Source organism: Acanthopagrus latus, chromosome 7 (genome assembly GCF_904848185.1).
Source record: "Acanthopagrus latus isolate v.2019 chromosome 7, fAcaLat1.1, whole genome shotgun sequence".
Lineage (NCBI taxonomy): Eukaryota > Metazoa > Chordata > Actinopteri > Spariformes > Sparidae > Acanthopagrus > Acanthopagrus latus.
The window spans coordinates 1,261,958-1,286,168 of NC_051045.1; the positions used below are offsets into that span (position 1 = coordinate 1,261,958).

A 24,211-nucleotide genomic window follows, 5' to 3' on the forward strand; every position below is an offset into this window, starting at 1 on the left:
GAAGTCCTGCAGATATCTTTGTCGGGAGAAAAGGCTCCTTATTTCAAAGATGAATTTGATGGTCATTCTGAAAATGTTGGCGGCAGCAACATCACCAGAGTGGCCGACCGCTGCCGCTCCTCCGTCAGCATGTTTGGCAGTAGAACGCCTCAGTTTTCAAGATGGCGTACGAAGAGCGAGACGAAGCCACATCTTTGTACATTTGGTATATGATGTACATGATAATTACACAAACTAGATGCACAATGGCGCTCTTGCTTGTGGTGACTTCGGAGGAAAGACGTCGCCGTCCTTCTACTTCCGGCTCACGGCCCAGAGCTGGAAGTAGAAGCCTGCGCAGAACGTAAAAGCCGAATCCGATCTGATGGAGCGTAAACATGCAGGAGTAATGTGACTATCAATCAAATAATCTAGGTGTTTTTATCCGACTATGAGAAATCTGATCCGGTCCAATTTTAGTCAGACTAAGGTGTAAACATGCATCTTAAAATCTGATCATAGTCGGACTAACACAGTAATTCTTGAGTTTTCTTGAGGGTCATGTTAACGCACTGACTGAGACGACTAACGAGAACGAGGATACATTAATTTAATTATGCAGCTCGTTACGCTTTCCAAATTCTGTTGGACCAGATGGTTCAATCATGACAGTGAAACGAGCCTCTTTGGTTCGTCTGTGGTCTGTGGGGAGTTTTCATGTTTGTAATTCTGGTTCAGATCAAACTGAAAGGTGTGTGTGAAAACACCCTGTTTTAGTACTCTGTCCTTTGTGACTCGACTGTAAACTAACGACAGGACTGCGGCCATCGTTGTAATATTCTGTTGGTGCTGCAGCTGTGACAGTTCGCTCCGATGCTCACTGCCTCAGATCGCTGCAGATTCATCAGCCTCTAATCAGTATTCTGGACCGGGCCAAGTGGGAGGAAACACTTTAGAGGGATTGTGTTTCCCGCCTGGAGCTGCTGAGGTCCATCAGGTGGAAATTGGATAAACACCTGATCAAAGTCTTTGATCCTCTGAGAGGCTGAATTGATCGTTAGCGAGGAGGAAACACTCTTCTGAGCATCAGGAGAGGGTGAATCAGAAGAGTGAGGGTCAGAGGGAGAAGACATGTGGACAGGAGAGCAGTTTGCACAGGAAAAGAGACACAAGACGAGAATAAAGAAGCAAAAAGAGCAGCGATGAAATAATAGTGCCGAGCAGAGGGAGGAGATCCGACTGGAATTCCCCTTCAGCCAAATACTGGGACTGATTTTAAACTGGGCCGAGCGTTAAATCCTCCATACCTCATACAGCTGCACTGTGATGGGCCTGACACACACACACACACACACACACACACACACACACACACACACACACGCATGCACACAGATCCATACATCATATGAATAGTATGTGATTGTGTGTGAGTGCAGTCAGCCCAGCCCATGTGATTCTGTTGTCACTGACTGGCTGCTAATGGCTAACAGATGATTGTGTGTGTGTGGTGTGTGTGTGTGTGTGTGTGTGTGTGTGTGTGTGTGTGTGTGTGTGTGTGTGCAGGGTGTGGACCCTCTCTTCAGAGTATGATTAGTTTGGGGATCTAGAGCCAAATCTTACGCACACATGCTAACATTATGCAACATCTGAGCAGTGCAGCGTAAAGTGAAGCATGGCCTGTGTGTGTGTGTGTGTGTGTGTGTGTGTGTGTGTGTGTGTGTGTCTAACGAGTGTCCCATTATCACCATCATCATCTGTTCCTGGACCTGGCTCCACTGCACGTGCTCCGTGATGATGTCATGGCTACAGGAAGTCGACCACTCCTTAGAGACGATGTTGAACCTTCACAACTCGACCGAAAGTCGCCCGGTGCTCAGAGACCTGGGGGTTCTGGTCTCACTGGGGTCCGACTGGGTTCTAAGTGTTCTCACTGGCTAAACTTTTCTTTCAGGCCTTTTGAAAAGCCTGAATTCATGCTTGTTCCCTGGCTGGAGTTGTGATCGATCACAGCTATGCCGTGCTGAGACATATTTCCATGACCTACCAGGTAGTCAGACTTCCTCGCTCGGTTTCCTCAACGCCAGCTACTTTTCTTTTTTTTTTATTTCTGGGTGTCCATAAAAACCACAGCATGATGTCAGAGTGGAGGTCAACGTCGACAGGCTTTCACAGCATGATGTCACATGAATCGTTGCTTAAGTCAAATATTTTCATCTCACACGAATCCAACTTTTTATGTGCTGATGACTCACGTTTGGTCTGAATGCCCCGAAACATATTCGTAAAGACACAAAGAACAAAACTACGACTACTGTGCAGACAGAACAACAAGGTGATGGCCGGCAGGTGTTGAATACTTTCTGGACTTGAGACTTTTTGGTAAAATCTCCTCGGTGTGGAGACGATACTCCAGCTGGGAGGAGACTCTGAACAACACCGTTAACTTAAAGAGACGCAGACTGAAAGAACGGAAGCTCCTCCTGTCTGGGAAAGTGTTGACATAAATGATCTAACTTGTAAAGACGTCACGAGATGTTTAGAAGTCTCGGATACATCTGGAGAGTTTAATAAGCCTCACGTTCGTCCTACTCTACCTCGACTCTATCACAGGAGCAGTTCAACACTTTCAGAAATCTTTTCTTTTTGCGGGTGAGATGTTTAAATCATTCTCAGGTCTGTGTGCTACAGAAACAGGGTCCACCTAGCTTAGCTTAGCATAAAGCCTGGAAGAAAGAGGAAACAGCTAACACGGCTCCGAGGAGTCGAGGGGAGCCGAGCAGGAGTCGAGGATGAAGCTTAAACGGTCTAAATTTACAGTGAATTCATCTCAAAGTCTGTTTCATTGGACTTTAAATTCTAAGAGGAGATGAAAACTCAGACTGAGCTGCAGGAAATCCCCTCGGACTGACTTCAGTCCGACAGGAAGCAGAGCAGCTGAGGCAGATTGCATCACCATGTGTTCCTCTTACTGTTATCATGTGGAGAGAAACTCCTGAGCCTGCAGACTGGACTCAAGGATAACAAGTAGAATACTGTCAAATAGATCAAATTATGCCGTGTTTTCAGGTGTAAACTCTTTAAATGTGAATTTTTTTGCAGTGTAAAAATTTAAGGGAACACCGAGTCAGTCAAACTTCAGGAATGTCAGTCTGTGAATCAGTTTCACCTGCATGAACAGGAAACACTTTAATCACACGTCAGATCTCGATAATCGAATTATACAAGTTGAAAGTCTTCACTGATGTTCAGAACCAAAGTCATCAACCCACTGAGGGCCGGATCCAAAATCGTCTGATCCAGCTCGTGATGTGACTCAGTGGTGTGGATGGTGTCCCAGTGGATCTCCTCCCAGACCTGGATCAGGGCATCAGTCGGGTCCTGGACAGTTGGTGGTGGTACCGATACATAACGTCCCGTAGCTGCTCAGTTGGATTTAGGTCAGGAGGACGACAGGCCCGGTCATCCAGGAACTGTCTGCACAGCCTGGCCACAGGATGTTGGGTCAGGGAGGAACCCAGAACCCACCACAGCATCAGCGGGTCCGACAATCGACCCCCCAAAGGATGGGTTTCCTCAGACTGTGGCACCAATATTGGACCTGCCAACTCTGGAGTTCTGTCATGGAAACCAATCGAACAGCACGTCTGTTTCTGACAGTTTGGTTTGCTGGAGGTCATTTCATACGGCTCTGTGAGTCGGCTGGTACCGGTCCTGCTGCTGGGTCGACTGGATCTCTGTTGCACCTGTGGTCACTGACATTTACAGCAGAGCAGGTGAAACTGATTCAGGATTACGGACGGACTGATATCCTGAAGTTGGACCGATGATTAAGTGTTCGCTCATTTCCTTCTGACGAGTTTTAGTTAAATCAGTTTCATGTTAAAACAAAATCAAACTGGTTGATCGGAGTGAAATCAGAGATGGAGCGACAGCAGAGTGAAGACGGGAGCGCGAGGTACCTAATCTGTTTATAAGACGGGTTTGGATCCAACTCAAGTATAAACTCACAGCAGTTAGTCATGATTCAGTCATCAGAACACAGATCCAGGATCACACCCTGAGAGGAGAGGAGAGGAGAGGAGAGGAGAGGAGGAGGAGAGGAGAGGAGAGGAGAGGAGAGGAGGAGAGGCGAGGAGAGGAGAGGAGAGGAGAGGAGAGGAGAGGAGGAGAGGAGGAGAGGAGAGGAGAGGAGAGGAGGAGAGGAGGGGAGGAGAGGAGGAGAGAGGAGAGGAGAGGAGAGGAGGAGAGGAGGAGAGGAGAGGAGAGGCAAGAAAAGGAAAGGAAAGGAAAGGAAAGGGGGGCGAAGGAAGGAAGGTAGGAAGAGAAAACGAAGGACCTTCAGACGTGTGAAAAAAGAAAGGGGAAGTTTTGTAGTGTAAAAATGTTCGGAGGTAAAGAAAGGAAGACAAATGAATGTGTGAGAAAAGAAGAGAAGACGCTGAGGGAGGAGGAGGAAAATAAAGGTTTGGGAGTAAAACAAGTGAGACTGAAATACAAGAAGAGCCGAGGAAAGAAGTGAGGAAAGGAGGCTGCAGGGTGAAAAAAGATTTTAAGAGACAAAAGAGAATCGAGGGACAGAGGGAGGAGGGAGGAGGGAGGAGGGAGGAGGGAGGAGGAGAGATGGAGGAGCAAAGAAAAGGTCAAACAAAAGGAGGAACCACACCCATCGAGACAGCAGGAGGGGGGAAGATGGAGAGAATAAGAGAAGAATAGATGATGTAGATGAGAAAGGAGGAAACGAGGAGAGAGGGAGTCCCACCCTGAATGATGGAGGAGGGGATTTCTGCAGAACCGGACAGAGTTCTGCTGCTCGTTTCAGGAACAGAACAAACTGAGGGAGAGAATGAAGCTCCGTCCAACAACAGAACCGACGTCTGAGTCGCTTCATCAGTTCCAGACGATGGACTCAGATCGTTTACCTGAATATTACAAATCTCCCAGAAGTCTGTTAGTCGTAAACACAACAGCATTGATTCCTTTCTGAGAACAGAAGGTCTGGATGTTCCTCATCGTTCAGATAACAGATTGGACCGGTTCTGGATGGATGTAATTGTTTCTTTGTTCTAACACCTGGATGGGCGTGTCAGTGACATCACCACCTGTGTTCACTCAGGCACGATCAGATGACGCCTCGTGACAACTTTAGAAAATGTTCGCATGATGTTTGTCCTCCATTTTGTGTCCTGATGAAGACCTTTCGGGTCGAGCCCGGTCCATGTTTTACTGTTCTGTCAGTAGTCGTGTTTTGAATAATAACCTGAGGAGCAACTGAGGTTTGTTGTTCCACCCAGAAGTCTCACTGGAGTAACAGTGAAGATATCGTGTTGATGTTTTACCGTAGTAACAGTAAAAGTCGCCCACGTAAATAATATTATAATAATAATATTTAGTGTTTGTTGTTTTGTTGTCAGGCAGTGATGAAAAGCTGAACTGTTTGTGTCGGACTGCAGCCGAGTATCTTCACTGTGGATAAGAAAGAAAGAAAGAAAGAAAGAAAGAAAGAAAGAAAGAAAGAAAGAAAGAAAGAAAGATTCATTAACTGTTGGATAGTTTGACACAGTTTGTTCCTGTCAAACCGACTTCACCATCAAAACAAGAGTTTCAGAAAGTGGAGGACAGTGTGAGGGTGCTGCAGTAGACGCGTATGTGTGTGTGTGTGTGTGTGTGTGTGTGTGTGTGTGTGTGTGTGTGTGTGATGGTCTCAGGTGTGATGTTTATTTTCCTTTAGATTACTGAATGTGACCACAGACTGAACTGCTGCCATCATCTCTCCTCCTGATCAGAAGCGGCTCCTGTAGGTTGAACCTGAAAACTATTTACTCACTTTGTCATGAGAAAAATCTTGTAATTCATCTGATGAGCGCTCTGAAAACAGTGTCTGGAGGTCCCTGCAGGGTCCCGAGCCACAGATCGAGCTGATATACTGCTGCCCCCTCCTGGCAGCTCGGAGCAATTACAGACAGCCACAGTTCACTATTAAAACCTCAGTGTGAGAAATAATCTCACCTCGAGGTGTCGGACTGTTTCTTCTCTAAGAGTTTAACCACCTCATGATCTTTATTACACACACTGTCAGATCAGGTGATTATAGATTACAGACTGACATGACAGAGCACATGTTGGACCTCATCCAGGTGTAGCTCGCCGTCTTTCATGACCTCGAATGGGTCCGACGTTGTGAATGTAGACAAACATGTCGTCTGAAGCTGTGTGTAGGTTCTGTGTGCTGTGTTGTGTTCAAGAGCCTTTAAGAGGTGAGAAGAGTCGACCGTGAGCTCGGCCTCCTCTGAAGGACTCGGCCTCTGTGGTCTGTGAAGGCGAGTCCTTCACAGACCTTGTTAACCTGGTCAGCTGTTGTTAAATGTGACGGTCGAGCCTCTGGAGCATTTCCTGGTTGTGTCACCAGATGTTTTACTCTTAGGTCGGGGGGGGGGGGGATACTGATGGATTTTAAGTGTTTGGTGAACTGTTCCTTTAACTGTTAGATATTGAAGTGTCAGTGTACCTGCTCTGTGAGCGCCGCCTGTTCTGGAATCTAAGCAGGATTTTGAATCTTTCAAATTTAAACTTAAGAATTTATTTTCTTCTTCACCCTTCAGTGTGACGACAGCAGCTCCATCCTGACAGAGAACAAATAAAGAGAAAGACACAACACGTGTAATAAATAAAATATATTTAGCCTTCAGTTTAAATTACAGCAACAGACTGAACCCAGTCGTCAGCTCGAGGTTCTCCGGGCCCGAGTTCCTTCATGGAATGATTTTTTTCCCCCTCCCAGTTAAACTGGTTTTGGAAATGGGAACCACGTGGCTCCACCTGTGGCTGTTCATCGACGCTGACACGCTGAATCAGTTTTTTACATGACAGAGTTGTTTGTGCTCCGTGTGAGCTGCTGGACCGACTCAGGTGGTATCGGTGAAAACTTGACCCAGGATGGAGAGTCGAGCGCTGAACGGCTGAACGGGGCAGGACAGCAGGGGGGGCGTCTTCCTCTCGCCTGGTTTTAGTGCAATGCTCTCTGATTGGCTGGCGGGGGGGCCGTCTGTCTGTTTGGCGGGCGGCTTCGTCTTCTCCTCCGCGGGCTGCGATAGGCTGAGCAGAATGTCTCGGAGCTCCTGTCGGTCTCGGGCGTGGCGGCTGCAGCAGTACAGCGCCGCCGGGTCGAGAGGATGAGCCTCCGTGTTGAAGATGAACCCCCCCGCTCCCAAAATGCACTGCCCCCCCTCGCCTCCCTCCTCCCACGAGCCGTCGCCCTCCGTCCCCCCGCCGTGCAGGAAGTGGGCGGGGTCAAACAGCAGGTACAGGTACTTGATGGTTTCGGCGAGGAAGAAGGACTCCATCCTGTTGTCCAGCTGGTGGTCTCGCAGGTCTTTCACCTGCAGCAGGACGTGAACGAAACATTCAAAGTTACATCCAAACGTTATCGTAAAAGATTTATATTAATTTAGTTTTTGTTGCAAGAATCACGTAATCACAAGTGTCAAATATTATAACCCAGATATTTTAAATACATGAAGTCGTCATCTATTTAATTATCAGTTAATTGATTAGCGGAACAATAGGAAAGAGACTTTGAATGAAAATCCAACATCTGCTGGTTGCAGCTCCTCTGATTTAAAGATGAACTCTTCTTAAAATAAATATCACTTTTTTCAAACACTCGCTCGTCCACTCATACAGATAATTAAGATTAATAAATAACAATCGTTTGTTGCAGCCTCAGCAGATATTTTAGCTTCAGTCTGTGTCGTTGGGTTGAAATGTCTCCAGACGGAGTATCGGACGGGTTGTTGTTCTGGACAAAATGTTCACAGCTGAAGGACGAATTTAGACCAGATCAGTCCCTCCTGGATTTATCAGCCCTCGTTGTGATTGTTGCCGTCTTTAGGTTGCTGGTTTTGTTTTGCTGTTAACACACGTTCTCTGTCCAGCTGAGACTTTTTATTGCTCAGCCTGTATATTTAATCTGCCTGGCTGGATTCTTTCTTTTCAAAATCCACAGGCACTGGTTGAATTTATGTTTGTTATCACAACTTCCTGGAGGGACGGCCGAGCAAGCGTCAGACTAAAGTTCTGTCTCAGCAGCTTTATGATCAGACGGCGGATCTTACGGTGGCGTATCCGCAGGGCGTCTTGGCGATCCTCTCGATGGACTCCAGAGCATCGAGGCCCAGCTGCAGGTAGGTGTGGTCACCTGTCGCCCTGAACAGGTACATGGCGCTTTCTATTAACTCTGGAACAAACCAACACGCACAAACACAAACCGTTAGTCTGGTCACAGCGTTTGGTTCATCAGACAGCTGGGGAGCAACTGACTGAGCTCAGTCACGAACTGCTCTGTCACTGCTCAAAGTGCAGAGGTTTTTCAAAATAAAAGCTCTGATTTAACAAACCAAAAACCCGGTGGGCCGACCTGGTCTCAGCGGGTATCCCTCCCTCTTGTCCACAGTGTAACCCTGAGGGATGCTGTAAAACTCCGGCAGACCTCCGAACTGTCTCCACACTGAGTAATAATTCTGGAAAGTTCTCACGGCGCTGTCCAGGTTCCCCAAGAGAGACTGACACACACACACACACACACACACACACACACACAGAATGAATACCATTTAAAGTCTCATGAAAACATGATTTTTCTGAGTATGCATTGATCTGAATGCATAAATGTACAACTGAACGTTACAGAGAGGAGACAGAGAACCAGAACCAGAACCAGAGTCTCTGCTACCTCAAGGACACTTGTGGAGTTGTTGAAAACATTTTGGATGATGTAAGAACAAAACTCAACTCTGCTCGTTTTTAGACTTTTTAATGCAGAAATATCACATATTATATCTTTGAGTTAAGTGTGTGTGTGTGTGTGTGTGTGTGTATGTGTGTGTGTGTGTGTGTGTGTGTGTGTGTGTGTGTACCTGCAGGCCGGGCCAGAAGGCCTCCAGAGACTGGAACACAGGCATGGAGACGGTCCCTTTATGCATCTGGACCCACAGGTACCAGTCGTCAAACCTGGTGTAGTTCTGAATGGCTCGATCGTACTCTGAGGGAACAAACAAGGCGTCACGGTGACGTGAGGTGGACTGAAGACTCTCCGCTGGTTTTTCCTTCTTTATCTGAGTGTTACCGAGGAACATGTGGAGCAGCTCCTCGTCCTGCAGCATGATGGATCCTTTCACCAGGTACTCAAAGTACGAGTCGACTCCCGCTCCGATTCCGGCGTCCTGAGCCACCCACTTCTTAGACAGGATGTCGATGTGGTTACCCACCTGGACGGACAGACAGACAGGTGAGAGAGAGAGACAGGTGTCCAAAGAATCTTCTACCATTTGTCACTTCTTTCTTCTGAATATCTCAAGTTTATCAGTTTTCATCTCTTCTCTTGCTTCTGCCTTCTCCACTACAAGCTGACAATCACTGGTTCTGCAAGATGTAGCTACGTTACCAGTCCGATGTCAGATCTGGTCTTCCACAGGGCCCTCAGCGCTCGGCGGGCTACGTTCTCAAACGTTTCGTCTCCTGTTAGTCGGCTCAGAGTGGCGAACTCCAGGATGAAGGTTCCCACGCCGGCCGTACAAGTGACGGGTGTCTCAGTGGGACTGACGCCGTGCAGGAGGTTCACCGTCCCGTACGGCATGCCGGTGGCAGTCTGGAACGCTACGATCATTTACACAACATGTCAAGGCTGGAAAACTACAGCACACAGCACAGGACCAGTAGTCCGGTGCTGCAACACACACTCTCAGGATGAATTCATGTGTCAGTTATTTTCTTTTCCAAGTAATAGTAAAAAAAAAAAAAAAATCTAGTTAAATGTTTGTAAGGAGACGTTTGTGTGAGAAATGTGCCGTAGAATCACCAGGCTGGAGAACACAGCAGCAGATAAACATCTCAGCAGGAGTGTTTTAAGATAACAGACGGATTGAGAGTCTAAAACCAGACAGCTCCGGTTCAGTCCGGTCCCGGGATCCGCTCCAGTTTACTGAAGCTGCTGTCTCAGAAATCACAGTTAACTGTCTTGCAACAGATTGTGCTCATCTCCTGTGTCTCTTTTGAGTGGTTTCAAATTCATTTTTCTGTCCCATCTTCAGTCGATATTCTGTGGATTCTATCCACTTAACTTTTTAGACAAATATGCTGTACATGCTAACCAGCTAGCCCGGGCCCGTCCCAGTCTGAGGCCCCTGCGATGTCACACCAGTCTGGACCGCTAGCTGCACGACTAACTGGGCTCACAAGAGCAAAGCACCTTTACAGTTCTTTACTTTTGCAGAACTTGCTTTTTAGTTTTTGTTGACTGAGACTGTTTAACACACGACAAATCTCTTCGTGTGTGGAAACCTACTTGGCAGTAAGCCTGAGTCTGATTGGTCCGTGACTGGTGTGTGTGTTTTCATACCAGGAAGCAGCTTCCTGGCGGCGTCCTCGGCCATCCTCAGCAGCGGTCCTGAACAGGGCCAACCGGGCTCCAGCTCCATCCCTGCCCTACCTGCCAACAGGTGAGCCGACAGGAGACCACCGACCACTGCACACACACACACACACACACACACACACACACACACACACACACACACAGTTTGACCACTAAAGAGAAAATTCCTCTGGGACTCAGAAAGCTGACTTCTGATTGGTTAATCCACCTCCTGCATACCTCTGATGTTGGTTTCGAACACGGAGGCGTTGACGTCGATGTCAAAGTCCACGGTGTCTTGCAGGAGCGACGCCACGCGCTGAAACTCTGTGTGGTTTCCCAAAACCTTCAGAGAAACGTTCACAAGTGTCTCATTATAACAACGACACGACTTGCCAGATGTGATCACAGATGTTAGGAGAGTGTTAAAGGTCCTGTGAGATTATATTGAAATAACAATAAAAAAAAGAACAACACAAAAGAATCCGATCTTACCAGCAGAGTGTCGAGAGCATCGATCAGCGTGAGCGAGAAACTGTGGAGAGAAGATGGAGCGGGAGGGTTTTATTATGGACAAAATGTTGAATATCATGCACAACAAAAAAATTAGATCTTAAAGTTACACAGAAACAGAATTTACAGCAAAAGACAATCCCGTCCTCCTCCTCCTCTTTCCAGCACTGAAATACCTCTTGAATATTTAAATATGCTGTGTCGAAACACGATGACGTCACCTCACCTGCCCCAGGTGTCTTGTCCGTCGCACGTGAGGGGGCGGAGCTCGTCGTAGGGGAAAGCGTTGTCGAGGTAGCTGTTGTAGGCGTGGTAGAACATGGATTTGATGCGCTGTCTGAACAAGGAAGTTCACAGAGAGGAAACAGTTTGGCAAGACTCGAGACTAACGTGTTCATTTAAAAATAAAAACTTTGACAGAGAGATCAATGACAGCAAAACAAATCTGTGCTCTTATTTATTCCACCTGAGTCTCAGCTGTGTTTCCTGCTGCCTTGTGTTCTGTTACCTGACAGCAGCCATCTCCTCCTCGGTGAACTGATGAGCCGCCGCATCGTTCAGCAGCCAAACAAACAGCGCCGCGTACACGGGAGCGCGCATGGAGAGACCCCGAGGAGAGCCGAGGAGACCCGAGGAGAGCCGAGCAGAGAGACACGGCGGGAGTCCGACGCAGAAAACACGATGGAACCTGGAGAAGAGAAGGAAACCCAGCAGAACAGGTGAATCTGTGCTGTTGTTGATGTGCTGTCAGGAAGTGAACGATTTGCGCATGCGCCGTACGATGCGCTGACGAGCAGGCTGATGGGAGCTGCGTTCAAGAGCAAGCAGTGTTCAGCGACGTTAAAAAACAATAACTTGAGAACCACCGAACACACGACTAAAGAGTAACATAAACCATCAACATATGGACACTATTTAATTTCACACTTTTTATAAAGACACACTTTATTTCATTCTGTCATTCTTCACATTTCATTGACAGTGGTGATGTCACCGCCCCCGTCATCTATCAGCCAATCACATGTGCCCGCCTCACTTCAACTAGCAAACTGAACCAGTGCTAATTTAGCCAGTTAGCTCCTGTTAGCTGGAGCAACAACATCAAAGTCATTGTGAATCAACCAACCAGAGGCTGCTGCTGTAAATACACACAGATTGGCTCCATAGACTGAAAGCTGAGCTGCTGAATATCACTCTGACATGAACAAAGACTTTCTTTTCTCATGAAAACACATTTTAAAGATTCTTCAAACACTAAAGTTCATCTTTTTAATGTTTTCTTCACTGCAGTTTCCTCCAGTTGACTCTCATCTTATCTAACCTGCAGTCATTTATCTCATCACACAGTATTTTATCTCATCACACAGTATATTAAAGAGTGAATAAAGTCTGTTAGAAGTTCCCACAGCCCAATCAGATCACTTTAACTGCCTTGTTATAATCGACCAACAGTGTGAAACACAAAGATATATTAAGTTTATGATCATATATGAAAAGAAAACATCAGATCGTCACATTTAAGAAGCTAGAACCAGAGAATATTTGGTTTGTTTAGCTGACAAATAACTAAAAGGATTAACTGATGATCAAAATAGTTCATGTGACTGATCAATTCATCCACATGTTGCAGGTCTATTCTGACACATTACATGAGGACTTTGAGGAACAATCACAGAAATTCAACATTAAAGGAACATTCTGTAGTTTTGGTGAAGAAATGTTAATGAGCAGAGAAAGATCTTCATTGGCTGATTTTTTTTCTGCCTCAACAAACTAAATAAACAAACTTTCTTTGTTTTCATGACTGAATAAACTGAATAAACAAACTGACCTTAAAGGAAAACACAGTTTATACTGTTTTACTCAGTTTATATGTGGCGGACCCTGCCACCTCTCTAGCTTCAAACAGTGTTCTGGGACCTTCTTCTCCTCTGAGAACAGCTTGTTGACTCACTGATGGAAAAGATTAATATTTCTGAGTTTGTATTATTACCTCATTAATATTGTAAACATGAAAATTATGAGTTTGAATTTCTTCTCCAAAACTACGTAGTGCCCCTTTAAAACTCGTCCCTCTTGCGACGGGTCTTCTTCTCCTTTGTCTCCTCCTCCTCCTCGTGGAAGACCTTTCCATCTGCCTGCTTCCTCCAGCTCAGTCTGACGTCTCCTTTCACCCCCTGGTCCTTCAGCCTCTGTTGGACCTGATAAAAACTCCTCAGCATCATCACTCACATACAGATTTTACATTCTGCATTGTTCTTTATATCTTCCTCTGTTTTAGGAGCTCTCTGCATCACATTTATACATTCACATGTTTTGTTCCCTAAGATGGCGTCGACCTGTTGGCCTGTTGTCCTTTCTGACTTTCTCCTCCTCTCTCTTCTGTTGTAAAGGCTCTGGCTTTTCTAAAACTGATAGTAAAGTTTGTGCTGAGCGTCGACTCTGAACGAGTCACAGTTCTGCCTCAGTCGGCCTGCAGAGTGGCACGACTGCACTCTTTAATCCTGCACATATGTACGTGCACAGCTTCCTACACGATGCTCAGCTCATGTCATGTTGATCTGTTTCCTGCCTCTTCACACTGTTTCTTGTTCTGCTGATTTTTCCCTCGGGGGATCAATAAAGTCTGATTTTATGTGTATTTGTTCTGTTTGTGTATAAAATTAGAAAGGTCTAACATGATTTACCTCCTTCAACATTTGTTCCATCACAGCAGGGTCGTTGAGATCCAGAGTGGAGTCCTTTCTCACCAGACGCACTTTGATCACTTGCTTTGTAGTCACAGTGACTGTGGAGAAAATATGTTCAGATGAATATTGACATTCATCAGTTTGAACACTGACAGTGAAACTGTGCTTCTATCCTCCATCTGTGGCATCTGTTTGATAACTTTACAAATAACTTCATGTCAATGATAAACATCAGGAGTGTTTACATTTTATTTTCTGTCCATAACTTCATGTTTTCTGTTGTTTTTATTACATTATCATTGATTTGATGCTAAATTACAAAAATACAAATATAAATACTGGTTGAATCAAAAGTTAACACTCACGTAGGCTGTAGCAAACGAACGGTCTCATCAGGTCACAGGGAATGTCCCACCATGTTCCAGAGTTTAAACTTCCCACCACACAAGCATCTTTACCACCATAGTTATCAGGTTCACCTTGAGCCCAGTGCCTAAATGAGGAGTCGCTTCCATCCGACCACTTCCAGGAGTCTCTGTAAAGCCGATCCAGGCTTCTTGTCCTGCAGGTACCAGGTCCGCTACCTTCTGGTTCTCTATCATGTTTCTCACACTGGCCAGGTCTGTGTGGTGTTCTCTGCAGTAGCTCTGGGCCTCAGTCCAGTTCATGAGAGTCTCGATGAGGACGAACGTCACATTCAGCCCTGAAAACAGAGCACAGTGCTGTGCAGAGGAACTATAACATACAGTTTACCATCCATGTCGTGTCTGTGGCAGAATTCACAGCATCATAAATCCACTGAATTAATGACTTTGTAAAATAAAAATGGAAGACATGATCATCTTAATAAATGTTACTGAGTATTTCTTCACCGTCTCTCCACATTAATAATCACATGCTTAAAATCTACATCTAATAGATTCACACATAATCTTTAGAATTTATTTTCCTTATTGGCTTGTAAGTCGCCTGTAAAGCTCTTTGAATTGTACTAACTTTGATGGAAGGTGCTGTAAATAAAGTTTGACTGACTGATCCTGTATCAGCCCAAATAATGAGAGAGAGCTCAACAAACTGAACTGGTGTGTTTTAAACATCAATACTTAATATTCTCACCTCTGACATCCATGCAGACCGACCTCAAGCGAGTCATACAATTAATGTCGTTCCATTGTCCATCAATCATCGCAGTGCAGTGCTCTCTACTGTCAGAGTTGTTTGGTTCTCCATTGTTCGACTGTCTGAACTCGGCCTCCCCGTCTCTATAGAAGCTGGTGTTTGACAGTGACCACCTCCAGCTGTTCAGGTCATCATACAGCCCGATCCAGAAACCCTGAAAGCAACATTTAATTACTCTTTCTTTATCCACAAGTGTATTATAAAGCATTACACTCAATATAAAAAAAAATTAATATGAGGGTCATTCCATGCCATCTCACAGGTGACCTTCCACTTCCTGTCATGGATTTTTAAAATCCTACAGTGATTCTCTGTATTTGTATTCTGAACCTCATCAATCACTCATTTTTAACTGGACTGGGTTAAAATGTGCCCTGAACATCTAGGAGACACTGAGGATCATTTACAACATGTGATCCTTTAAATAGTTGTTGCTGAATCGTGACAGTAATCCAGTTAATAACAGGAAGTGTTTTTTTACTAGAAAGAAGAATCTGTAATTTTGCTAAACTTGGTATCTCAAGTAGTTTTCATATCTTGCAAACAAATGTTGGTTCTGTGTCGTATCAGTGGAGTTCTGTCGTGTCTGTATGTCTATGGGTACATTTCAAGTAGTTTAAATTCAAGCTGCAGCTTCATCAGACACCAGATTAAAGTGCTGCTTACAAGTAGAAGTTCAGAGTGGCATTAAATGGAAATACTCAAGTACAAGTACAGAACCTCTAAATGTTTCTTCAAATGTATCTACTGACTTTACACCAATGTGGAAGTGCAAAACTTTCAACCTGCGTCATTTACATGATTGTTGAAAATGGTTTGAGATGAAATAAAGACATCAGTGAACTCACATTAGACGCTTTGCTTTGATCTACTGTGTTGATCAGGATCTTCACGTCCTCCATGTTGTCTATAGTTGCCAGGTCAGTGTATGTTTCTCTGCAGTACTTCTGAGCTTCAGTCATGTTCTTCTGGTCATAAACAAAATGGTACTGACGACGGAGCTGTGATGAGATGGCACTCAGCCCTGTAGTGTAGAGACTGTTGAAACATCACATTTCTGTGTGTTCAGATGAACATTTAAATTACATTTAATTGTTTTTTTAGATCAACATTTTACATCAAAAGCATGATAAACCTAAAAACAGAATACAACAATACATTTATAATAACAGTTCAGAGTGTGTCCACCTGCAGCAGCTCCAACAGTGATGTGCTGCTTTTACAAACAGTCAGGGGAACTTTTACTGCAGATACGTGCAGCATCTATTGAAGTCAGTGATACTGACTTTGTTTCTAAGAAATCTGGTTGTATCCGTCATTTTCAGATGCCTCTAAATACTACGATACCCATGAGCCTCAGCTGCTCCCAACAGCACAATATTTGAAACAGACGCATTTGTCCCACCCAAAATTATTCCGCGGATGAGAAAAATATTTTATTTTGAAATCTTTAACTCACTTGCTTTTATTTTGAAAGCGCAACACAGCGTCTTGTCACTGGCCCCGCCCCCTCACAGCTCAGACCGTTAGGGAGCGGGAGTCTGCAGCTGGTCACAGGTCAGAGGTCAAGATGAAGACCACTCAGTTTAATGATTTCTTTCTCATGAGGAAGAAAAGAAAGGAAGGAAATGTGAGTTGGTAATAATTTTATCCAGGAGGATAATTATATTTTCTTTCCAACGTTAGACTGCTGTTGTGATTCAACATCTAACTAGTTCACTGTTGCTAGGCAAACGTTGGCTGGCGAAAATATGGCGGACTTTCCAGTAACATAACAACAAAAGCGATTTGACACTAAAAACAGTATTTAAGACGGTTGTAAAAGAACATGATTTTTCTATTAACTTGACCCGTGTGACTTGGAAACGAGTAACGTTACACATCTCCCACATCTAGAAAGGAGTTAGTCTGTGTTTTTTTGCTTTTTTCTATACCTTATGCATCTCCACTGCTTCCATATTAGAGATCAGATGAAGTTCAGCTGGAAGCTAACACTGGTGAGGGTGATGCAGGGAGAGCCAGCACTGCAGAGCTGCAGGTAGGTGCTATTATGAAGGGTGAGGTGATTTTAGTTAGTTGATCATGAGAGGAAGGTTTGAACATGATAAGAAGTGAACATGGTTGAATTTAAACAAATATATAACAAACATGGTTTTAATATTGCACTAGCTTTCCCATCAGTAGTTTTCTATACCTTATTCACCTAACCTTAAAGGGTCAGGGTGCTTGTAGTAACTGCAGTCTCGTCTCATTGTGTGACGTTGTGACTGTTTTCCTTTCAGGGTGTTCAGAGCAGCACAACTCCTGGAAGTGGTCAGATGGAAGTGACTCCTCATTTAGGTACTGGAAGCAAGGTCAACCATCCAAAGATAATAGGAGCGATGCTAGAAGCACAGTTTCACTGTCAGTGTTCAAACTGATGAATGTCAATATTCATCTGAACAGATGTTTTGTAGTTGTAGAATGATACAACAGACTGAACGCAGCCTCACGCCGGTGAGTTCTGTTAAGTGTATGTTACTGTGGGCTTTGTCTTCATTACATACATATTTCACTTCAGCTGCAGTCATAAATCCAACTCCTCATCTTGCTTAAGGCACCAAAATGGTGAGAGCCAGCCCTGACACAGATGGAAGATAGAAGCACAGTTTCACTGTCAGTGTTCAAACTGATGAATGTCAATATTCATCTGAACATATTTTCTCCACAGTCCCTGTGACTACAAAGCAAGTGATCAAAGTGCGTCTGGTGAGAAAGGACTCCTCTCTGGATCTCAACAACTCTGATGTGATGGAACAAATGTTGAAGGAGGTAAATCATGTTGGACCTTTCTAATTTTATACACAAACAGAACAAATACAAATAAAATCAGACTTTATTGATCCCCTGAGGGAAAACTCAGCAGAACAAGAAACAGTGTGAAGAGGCAGGAAACAGATCAACATGACATGAGCTGAGCATCGTGTAGGAAGCTGTGCACGTACATATGTGCAGGATTAAAGAGTGCAGTCGTGCCACTCTGCAGGCCGACTGAGGCAGAACTGTGACTCGTTCAGAGTCGACGCTCAGCACAAACTTTACTATCAGTTTTAGAAAAGCCAGAGCCTTTACAACAGAAGAGAGAGGAGGAGAAAGTCAGAAAGGACAACAGGCCAACAGGTCGACGCCATCTTAGGGAACAAAACATGTGAATGTATAAATGTGATGCAGAGAGCTCCTAAAACAGAGGAAGATATAAAGAACAATGCAGAATGTAAAATCTGTATGTGAATGATGATGCTGAGGAGTTTTTATCAGGTCCAACAGAGGCTGAAGGACCAGGGGGTGAAAGGAGACGTCAAACTGAGCTGGAGGAAGCAGGCAGATGGAAAGGTCTTCCACGAGGAGGAGGAGGAGACAAAGGAGAAGAAGACCCGTCGCAAGAGGGACGAGATTTAAAGGGGCACTACGTAGTTTTGGAGAAGAAATTCAAACTCATAATTTTCATGTTTACAATATTAATGAGGTAATAATACAATCTCAGAAATATTTATCTTTTCCATCAGTGAGTCAACAAGCTGTTCTCAGAGGAGAAGAAGGTCCCAGAACACTGTTTGAAGCTAGAGAGGTGGCAGGGTCCGCCACATATAAACTGAGTAAAACAGTATAAACTGTGTTTTCCTTTAAGGTCAGTTTGTTTATTCAGTTTATTCAGTCATGAAAACAAAGAGAGTTTGTTTATTTAGTTTGTTGAGGCAGAAAAAAAATCAGCCAATGAAGATCTTTCTCTGCTCATTAACATTTCTTCACCAAAACTACAGAATGCTCCTTTAATGTTGAATTTCTGTGATTGTTCCTCAAAGTCCTCATGTAATGTGTCAGAATAGACCTGCAACATGTGGATGAATTGATCAGTCACATGAACTATTTTGATCATCAGTTAATCCTTTTAGTTATTTGTCAGCTAAACAAACCAAATATTCTCTGGTTCTAGCTTCTTAAATGTGACGATCTGATGTTTTCTTTTCATATATGATCATAAACTTAATATATCTTTGTGTTTCACACTGTTGGTCGATTATAACAAGGCAGTTAAAGTGATCTGATTGGGCTGTGGGAACTTCTAACAGACTTTATTCATTCTTTAATATACTGTGTGATGAGACAAAATACTGTGTGATGAGATAAATGACTGCAGGTTAGATAAGATGAGAGTCGACTGGAGGAAACTGCAGTGAAGAAAACATTAAAAAGATGAACTTTAGTGTTTGAAGAATCTTTAAAATGTGTTTTCATGAGAAAAGAAAGTCTTTGTTCATGTCAGAGTGATATTCAGCAGCTCAGCTTTCAGTCTATGGAGCCAATCTGTGTGTATTTACAGCAGCAGCCTCTGGTTGGTTGATTCACAATGACTTTGATGTTGTTGCTCCAGCTAACAGGAGCTAACTGGCTAAATTAGCACTGGTTCAGTTTGCTAGTTGAGGTGAGGCGGGCACATGTGATTGGCTGATGGATGACGGGGGCGGTGACATCACCACTGTCAATGAACTGTGAAGAATGACAGAATGAAATAAAGTGTGTCCTTATAAAAATTGTGAAATTAAATAAAGTGTGGTTTGAGAAAATGTCAGGAACAATTCAGAGTTTCTTTGAAGTCGAAAATAACATCCAGTTGATGTTTTTATGAAAGTAATGATGAATTAACATTTCATAATGAGTTGAGCTCAATCATTTCTTCACTTGTTAAATTGGGTTCATTGATGAACATATTCACCTCCCATAACAGCCTCTGTGATCTGCAGCCTCTTCTAGATTTACAGCTTGCAGAGGTGGAATGCAACTGAGTACATTTATTCCAGTCAATCAATCATCCAGAGGCTGTGTGTAAGTGGCTCAGACAGAGAGGCTCACTGCTCTACACGTTCACTCATTGGCTGTTCTCGGCTCTAGGGCGGGCACAGAAGCTCCTATCAGCTGAAATGAGCTGTTAATCAAACAGCAGCCAGCTGAGGATCTCTGGTGCAGAGGGAAGATGGAGTCTGCGGTGAAATGAGTGTCTTTCTACTGATAAAATCATCCGTGGTCTCAGCTTTTTGCTGTTTTGTCTCCATGTAATGATGAAATACTGTGAGTTGGACTAAACATGTCACTGAAATGGACCCAGTGGACATTTTAGAATAAGAGGAAACTGTTTTTGTTGGAGTTTGATGCACTTCTGAAACACACAGACTCTTTACTGATGAGATGACATAACTGTGTACATGCTCGTTTGTGTGTTTGTTTGTGTATTTGTTTGCTGAACATATCTTCCTGATGTGGTTTCATCTTGAAGTGTCAATCACTGTCATACTGCTGCTGGCAGCCCCTCCCTCGCGCAGGCGCAGTGCCTGCTGTCACCTGGTCAGATACGTTCGCGCCCAAACTGTGAACAATGGCGGAGAGGCAACAGCAGAAACATGCCCCACCATTATCCACGTCAAAGAGAAGAAATAAGAAGGATAAATACCAGAGCGTCATTTCAGAGGTGGAGGAGCTGCGGGCTTTGTAAGGAGTTTTCTGCTGGACTGGTAAGAACCTGCTGGATATGTTTTACTTTTCAGCACAAGACTAAGATGGCGGCGGTTACAGTAATACCGACATTAGCGCATATCGCCGATGTTTCGGGCGAGCTACGTAGCTTGTTGCTATATCTAGCTTGTTAGCTTGTATGCTAACTCTGGTGTTTAGCTTTGTGTTTATGACTGCTGGTTAGTGAAAGTATCTTTAAGTGAGCTGGCAGTTATAATAACGTTAGTTTGTGTTCAGGACGCTCTGACGTGGTTGACTAAGTTTAGAGAAATAAGTTCCTCATGCTTCAGAATGGCAGTATGGTGGTGATGATTACCTGAGTGATCACCTGGTCACTCGTCCACAGCCATGTGAGGAATATTGTCTGTTACTCTGCATATCTACAGTGATCTGCATGAGGTACTGTCATTGTAATTCAGTTGTATTGATCAGAAATAGAACAATCAGAGGGGTATTCCAGAAAGCGGATTTTGTGAAGTTTGTTAACCCTGAGATGAGAGAAACTCTGAGTTTTCAGTTCCAGAAAGAGAGGTAACTTAAACTCTGGGTCTGTTACTGCGGTAACTTAATCTGTGAATGTAACCTGCTCATTGGCACGTTTACCTGAAGAAACCCTGAGTCTGACGGAGCTGACAGCAGCTGTCCTTTCCCTCTCAGTCCGATCATGTTGAAGCAGAAATAATTCATATAGTTTTACACCAGGCGGAAAATTTAGATTCATTTAGATGAGCTCTACTCCCTGACGAGGACTGAATCGAACAGCAGTCTGTCATTTATGTTCTCCGGCTTCAGAGCAAATATCAGGCTTCACGTCATCACTGACGTGCTCTCAGATCTGAACAATCCTCTTCATTTTTTTTTTTTATCACTTCACAGGTTAATCAATCACCTTCCAGCAGCCAGAAAAAGAGAAATAACTCACATTTCATTTGGCTTTCTTTATTTCCCACAGTTAACTACAAAAGTAACCATCGGTATAGCCTATTTTATTTTTTCCAACAACGTAATTTCAAAGTCCGAAGATTAAATGACTTGTAGTTCTGTCTGTAGACAGTCAGTGTGTGTCTGCCTCTAATGTTGGTCCTGGGGGTGAGTGATGCCCTCCGCCTCTGGTCGCCCAGCGACCTGACTCAGGATCAGCTCCTCTGGTCACACAGCTGCATTGATGATGGCTTTTTACTAGTTGTCAGGCATGAGCTCAACTCAGAGTTAACATACTCGGATTCAACTTACCTAACTGAGATCAGCTGTTCTGGAACTGAACACTTCACAGGGTAAGTCAACTCAGAGTTCAGGGTTAGGCTCAGAGTTTGTTGAACCTCCTTTCTGGAATACCCCCCAGGGCTCATGTTGTTTTTTCTGTTATTTTGAATCCAACATCTTGGTTATCCTGCGTGCTCTGTTACCATGGTTACAAGCCTGCTTGTGCACAGCAGGCTCCTCCTCTGTGGGAGGGGCTTAGAAGGCAGCAGAGAGGAAGAAGGCCTGACCTGGGAGCTGTGCTCAGCAGGTGTGGTGTCTGAATGTTTACATCTCTGCCTCATTCAGCTCAGATGTTCTTATTTCCCTGACTTGATGTAGTCGTGCTCCTCTCGACATGTTTGAACTGTCCAACATCAACACGTGTCAGAACATGTTTCTGAACAAAGGCTACTGATTCTTGACTCAACAACCTATTCAGCACAACGTAAACAGTAAGAGACTGAGGACCCCGATAGGCAAATAAGCGCTGACATAACGACTTTGCATGAAGCCGAAGGTGATGAAGATGATAGTTAATGAATAACGAGGGATTTTAAAAGCTGCACGTCTGCAGTCACAGACAGACAGAGAGAGAGAGGCAGGGAAGAGACAAGGATGGAAAAAGTTTTTCTGTGCATCATCGCTGCATCAGGCAAGTCTTATCTGTAAATTCTAATTTCTTAATATTTAATGTGGTATTCTTGTGACAGAACTCAGAGAATGTTCCCTTGATTGATGTACAGTCCAACTCAATGAAAAATCATGCTTTGTCATTGTTTCAGCTGCAGGTGTCAAAGCAGTCGAGTCGTGCAGAAAATATCTTGCGTTCTGAACAAACAGCTTAAAGTTTTACACACGATCTGATCTGGAACCAGAAGGTGATTAAGTCATGTTTGGTCCAAATGTGATCAGTGTGCATGTCTGTCACTACAGGGCTGAGTGCCGTCTCATCACAGCTCCGTCGTCAGTACCATTTTGTTTCTGACCAGAAGAACATGACTGAAGCTCAGAAGTACTGTAGAGAAAAATACACTGACCTGGCAACTGTAGACAACATGGAGGACATGAAGATCCTGATCGACATGGCAGATAGAAGAAAAGTGGTGGACTCTGAATACAGCCAGGTGAGTTCACTTCATTCTTTCTCAACTCAGTCATTTTGTCTTGAAGTGTGATAGATTGTTTTAATGTTCTGCCTTTACAGTGTTAGAAACTAAGTCAAATGAACTTTTAATTTAAAAAACAGTTTCAGACCCAAACAGGCCAAAATATTGAATGAGTCACAAACAATATATCAGAAAAGGGTAGTACACAAAACTCAAAAGAGATTTGTGATCAGAACTTTTCTTCTTTCTGCTCCAGTGAATCATCAGATTTATCCAGTGGCACCCCTCTGTTGGGAACCACTGGACTAAAGGAGCTAACTGTATAAAAGTAGTTTAAACTAGGTCCAACACTAAGGCCATGTCTACACATACCAAAACAATCTTTCTTCCCCCCGTGTTTCTTCCTTGACATTGTTTCAAGAATATTTGCGTCTAAACAGATCCGTTGTAAACAACTCAACACTGTAGTTCATTTTCCAGCCTTTAGGTGGCGCTTGAAATTCACCAAAAACAGAGAAGAAGAGATGGACCATGCACATAAAGCTTGCACGCTGTATACAAACAGACAGTAGAAGGAGAAACCGAACACAAGAAGAAGAAGTCGATGTGGTGTATGCGGTTGTCCATATTCTTTTTTTGCTCAGCGTAGCAGCAGAGGAACAGAATATTTTGCCCTAGTAACCCTGATAGGCTCAATATATTCTGCAGCACCAACACAAGCATGTAGTCCGCAACTGTTGTTGTTGTTGTTGTTATGAGACATCGCGGGGTGAAGAGGTCGAGGGGTGGGGCGATGGCATCATCGATACGCAAAGTATGCAGATTCGCTGTCCGCAAGAGCAGCATTTTTAGACCCGGTTTCAAAAAAGTGCGTTTACAGGATCCATGTGGATGATCGAGGATGAAGGCTCTGGGTCGACATAAATAATGTTTGGTGCTCAAACGCAGCTGAAGAGGATGGACAGAGTTCACTAGATGTTAAACTTCTAACGCTGAGAAGTCGACCACATTCTCTGCTCAGAGAGTTCAATCCACAGACGATAAAGCTGCCGTTTGGACCGGTGACGAGGACGCAGACATCACTGCCAGAGCAAGACCGAGAGCTGGCGGCGACGAGGCAAAGAGGAGACATCAGCAGAGACTGGAGAGTGACCTCAACACCAACAGCTCTAAAGATATGTAGCAGCAGGTTCAAAATGTCACAGGCCACAAAAGCAGGAGCTCCTCATCCACACTGTCGAATGAGCCGAACAGGTTCTCCTCGTTTTGACCTCCTCAGCAAAGACTCAGCTGTGAAGGCTGCTGTCAGAAACCACAACGCACTCCCAGACATCAGGAGAACTTTGTTGTGATAAATGTGGACGATGCCACTGTGACGTGAGGGATCGTCGGTGATGACTGGACTAGTCTTTACGAATGAGGGACAGCAGGATGGACACGGACCGCTTCTGGAGCAGCACTTTAATGTTCCCCACGGACAGCCTCACAAAACCACCCAACATTTCCTCTCTCACACCCACACAGAACCATCCGTTGAGGAGCCA

The 24,211-nt window shown here is 44.3% G+C and overlaps 4 protein-coding genes and 2 long non-coding RNA genes across 9 annotated transcripts in view; 3 read left to right on the forward strand and 3 right to left on the reverse strand.

The window, feature by feature from the left end:
* LOC119022506 overlaps positions 1-8,117 on the forward strand; it is a 28,318-nt gene extending 20,201 nt beyond the window's left edge. The window contains exon 3 of the long non-coding RNA XR_005075952.1: positions 7,985-8,117. This is a non-coding gene — a long non-coding RNA (uncharacterized LOC119022506). The remainder of the gene's footprint in view (positions 1-7,984) is intronic.
* LOC119022489 (putative C-type lectin domain family 20 member A) overlaps positions 1-24,211 on the reverse strand; it is an 826,153-nt gene that overhangs the window by 370,103 nt on the left and 431,839 nt on the right. The window contains exons 1-5 of one of the 2 annotated variants that reach the window (XM_037103442.1): positions 15,961-16,167; positions 15,621-15,796; positions 14,710-14,926; positions 13,959-14,296; positions 13,591-13,691 (exon numbers count right to left, since the gene is read on the reverse strand). In XM_037103442.1, coding sequence (XP_036959337.1) covers positions 14,022-14,296; positions 14,710-14,926; positions 15,621-15,734 — 606 coding nt within the window. In that variant the 5' untranslated portion in view covers positions 15,735-15,796; positions 15,961-16,167 and the 3' untranslated portion in view covers positions 13,591-13,691; positions 13,959-14,021. Of the gene's footprint in view, positions 1-13,590; positions 13,692-13,958; positions 14,297-14,709; positions 14,927-15,620; positions 15,797-15,960; positions 16,168-24,211 lie in introns of those variants that run through there. The other variant, XM_037103441.1, reaches the window with a different exon arrangement.
* Positions 6,639-12,692, reverse strand: edem2 (ER degradation enhancer, mannosidase alpha-like 2). Of its 3 annotated transcripts, XM_037103398.1 has the most exons (11): positions 11,412-11,848; positions 11,130-11,240; positions 10,886-10,925; positions 10,631-10,736; positions 10,376-10,501; positions 9,422-9,633; positions 9,104-9,245; positions 8,895-9,019; positions 8,396-8,540; positions 8,094-8,215; positions 6,639-7,358 (listed from the first exon to the last, which is right to left on the reverse strand). In XM_037103398.1, the coding sequence occupies exons 1-11, from the start codon at positions 11,501-11,503 to the stop codon at positions 6,885-6,887; spliced, it is 1,695 nt and encodes a 564-aa protein (XP_036959293.1). In that variant the 5' UTR covers positions 11,504-11,848; the 3' UTR covers positions 6,639-6,884. The 3 variants fall into 3 exon arrangements, with proteins under 3 accessions (XP_036959293.1, XP_036959292.1, XP_036959294.1); XM_037103397.1 differs by having other exon boundaries at positions 8,895-9,245; positions 11,412-12,692; XM_037103399.1 differs by having other exon boundaries at positions 8,895-9,245; positions 11,370-11,505.
* LOC119022498 lies at positions 16,244-18,277 on the forward strand. The gene is made up of 5 exons (XM_037103454.1): positions 16,244-16,402; positions 16,736-16,810; positions 17,055-17,112; positions 17,483-17,583; positions 18,070-18,277. Exons 1-5 carry the CDS (start codon positions 16,343-16,345, stop codon positions 18,208-18,210), a joined length of 435 nt encoding a protein of 144 aa, XP_036959349.1. The 5' UTR covers positions 16,244-16,342; the 3' UTR covers positions 18,211-18,277.
* LOC119022462 (macrophage mannose receptor 1-like) overlaps positions 19,784-24,211 on the forward strand; it is a 409,060-nt gene continuing 404,632 nt past the window's right edge. Inside the window, exons 1-2 of the mRNA XM_037103392.1 lie at positions 19,784-20,318; positions 22,495-22,685. Coding sequence (XP_036959287.1) covers positions 22,557-22,685 — 129 coding nt within the window. The 5' untranslated portion in view covers positions 19,784-20,318; positions 22,495-22,556. The remainder of the gene's footprint in view (positions 20,319-22,494; positions 22,686-24,211) is intronic.
* Positions 21,238-22,382, reverse strand: LOC119022504. The gene is made up of 2 exons (XR_005075949.1): positions 21,553-22,382; positions 21,238-21,476 (listed from the first exon to the last, which is right to left on the reverse strand). It is a non-coding gene; the product is annotated as an uncharacterized LOC119022504 (long non-coding RNA).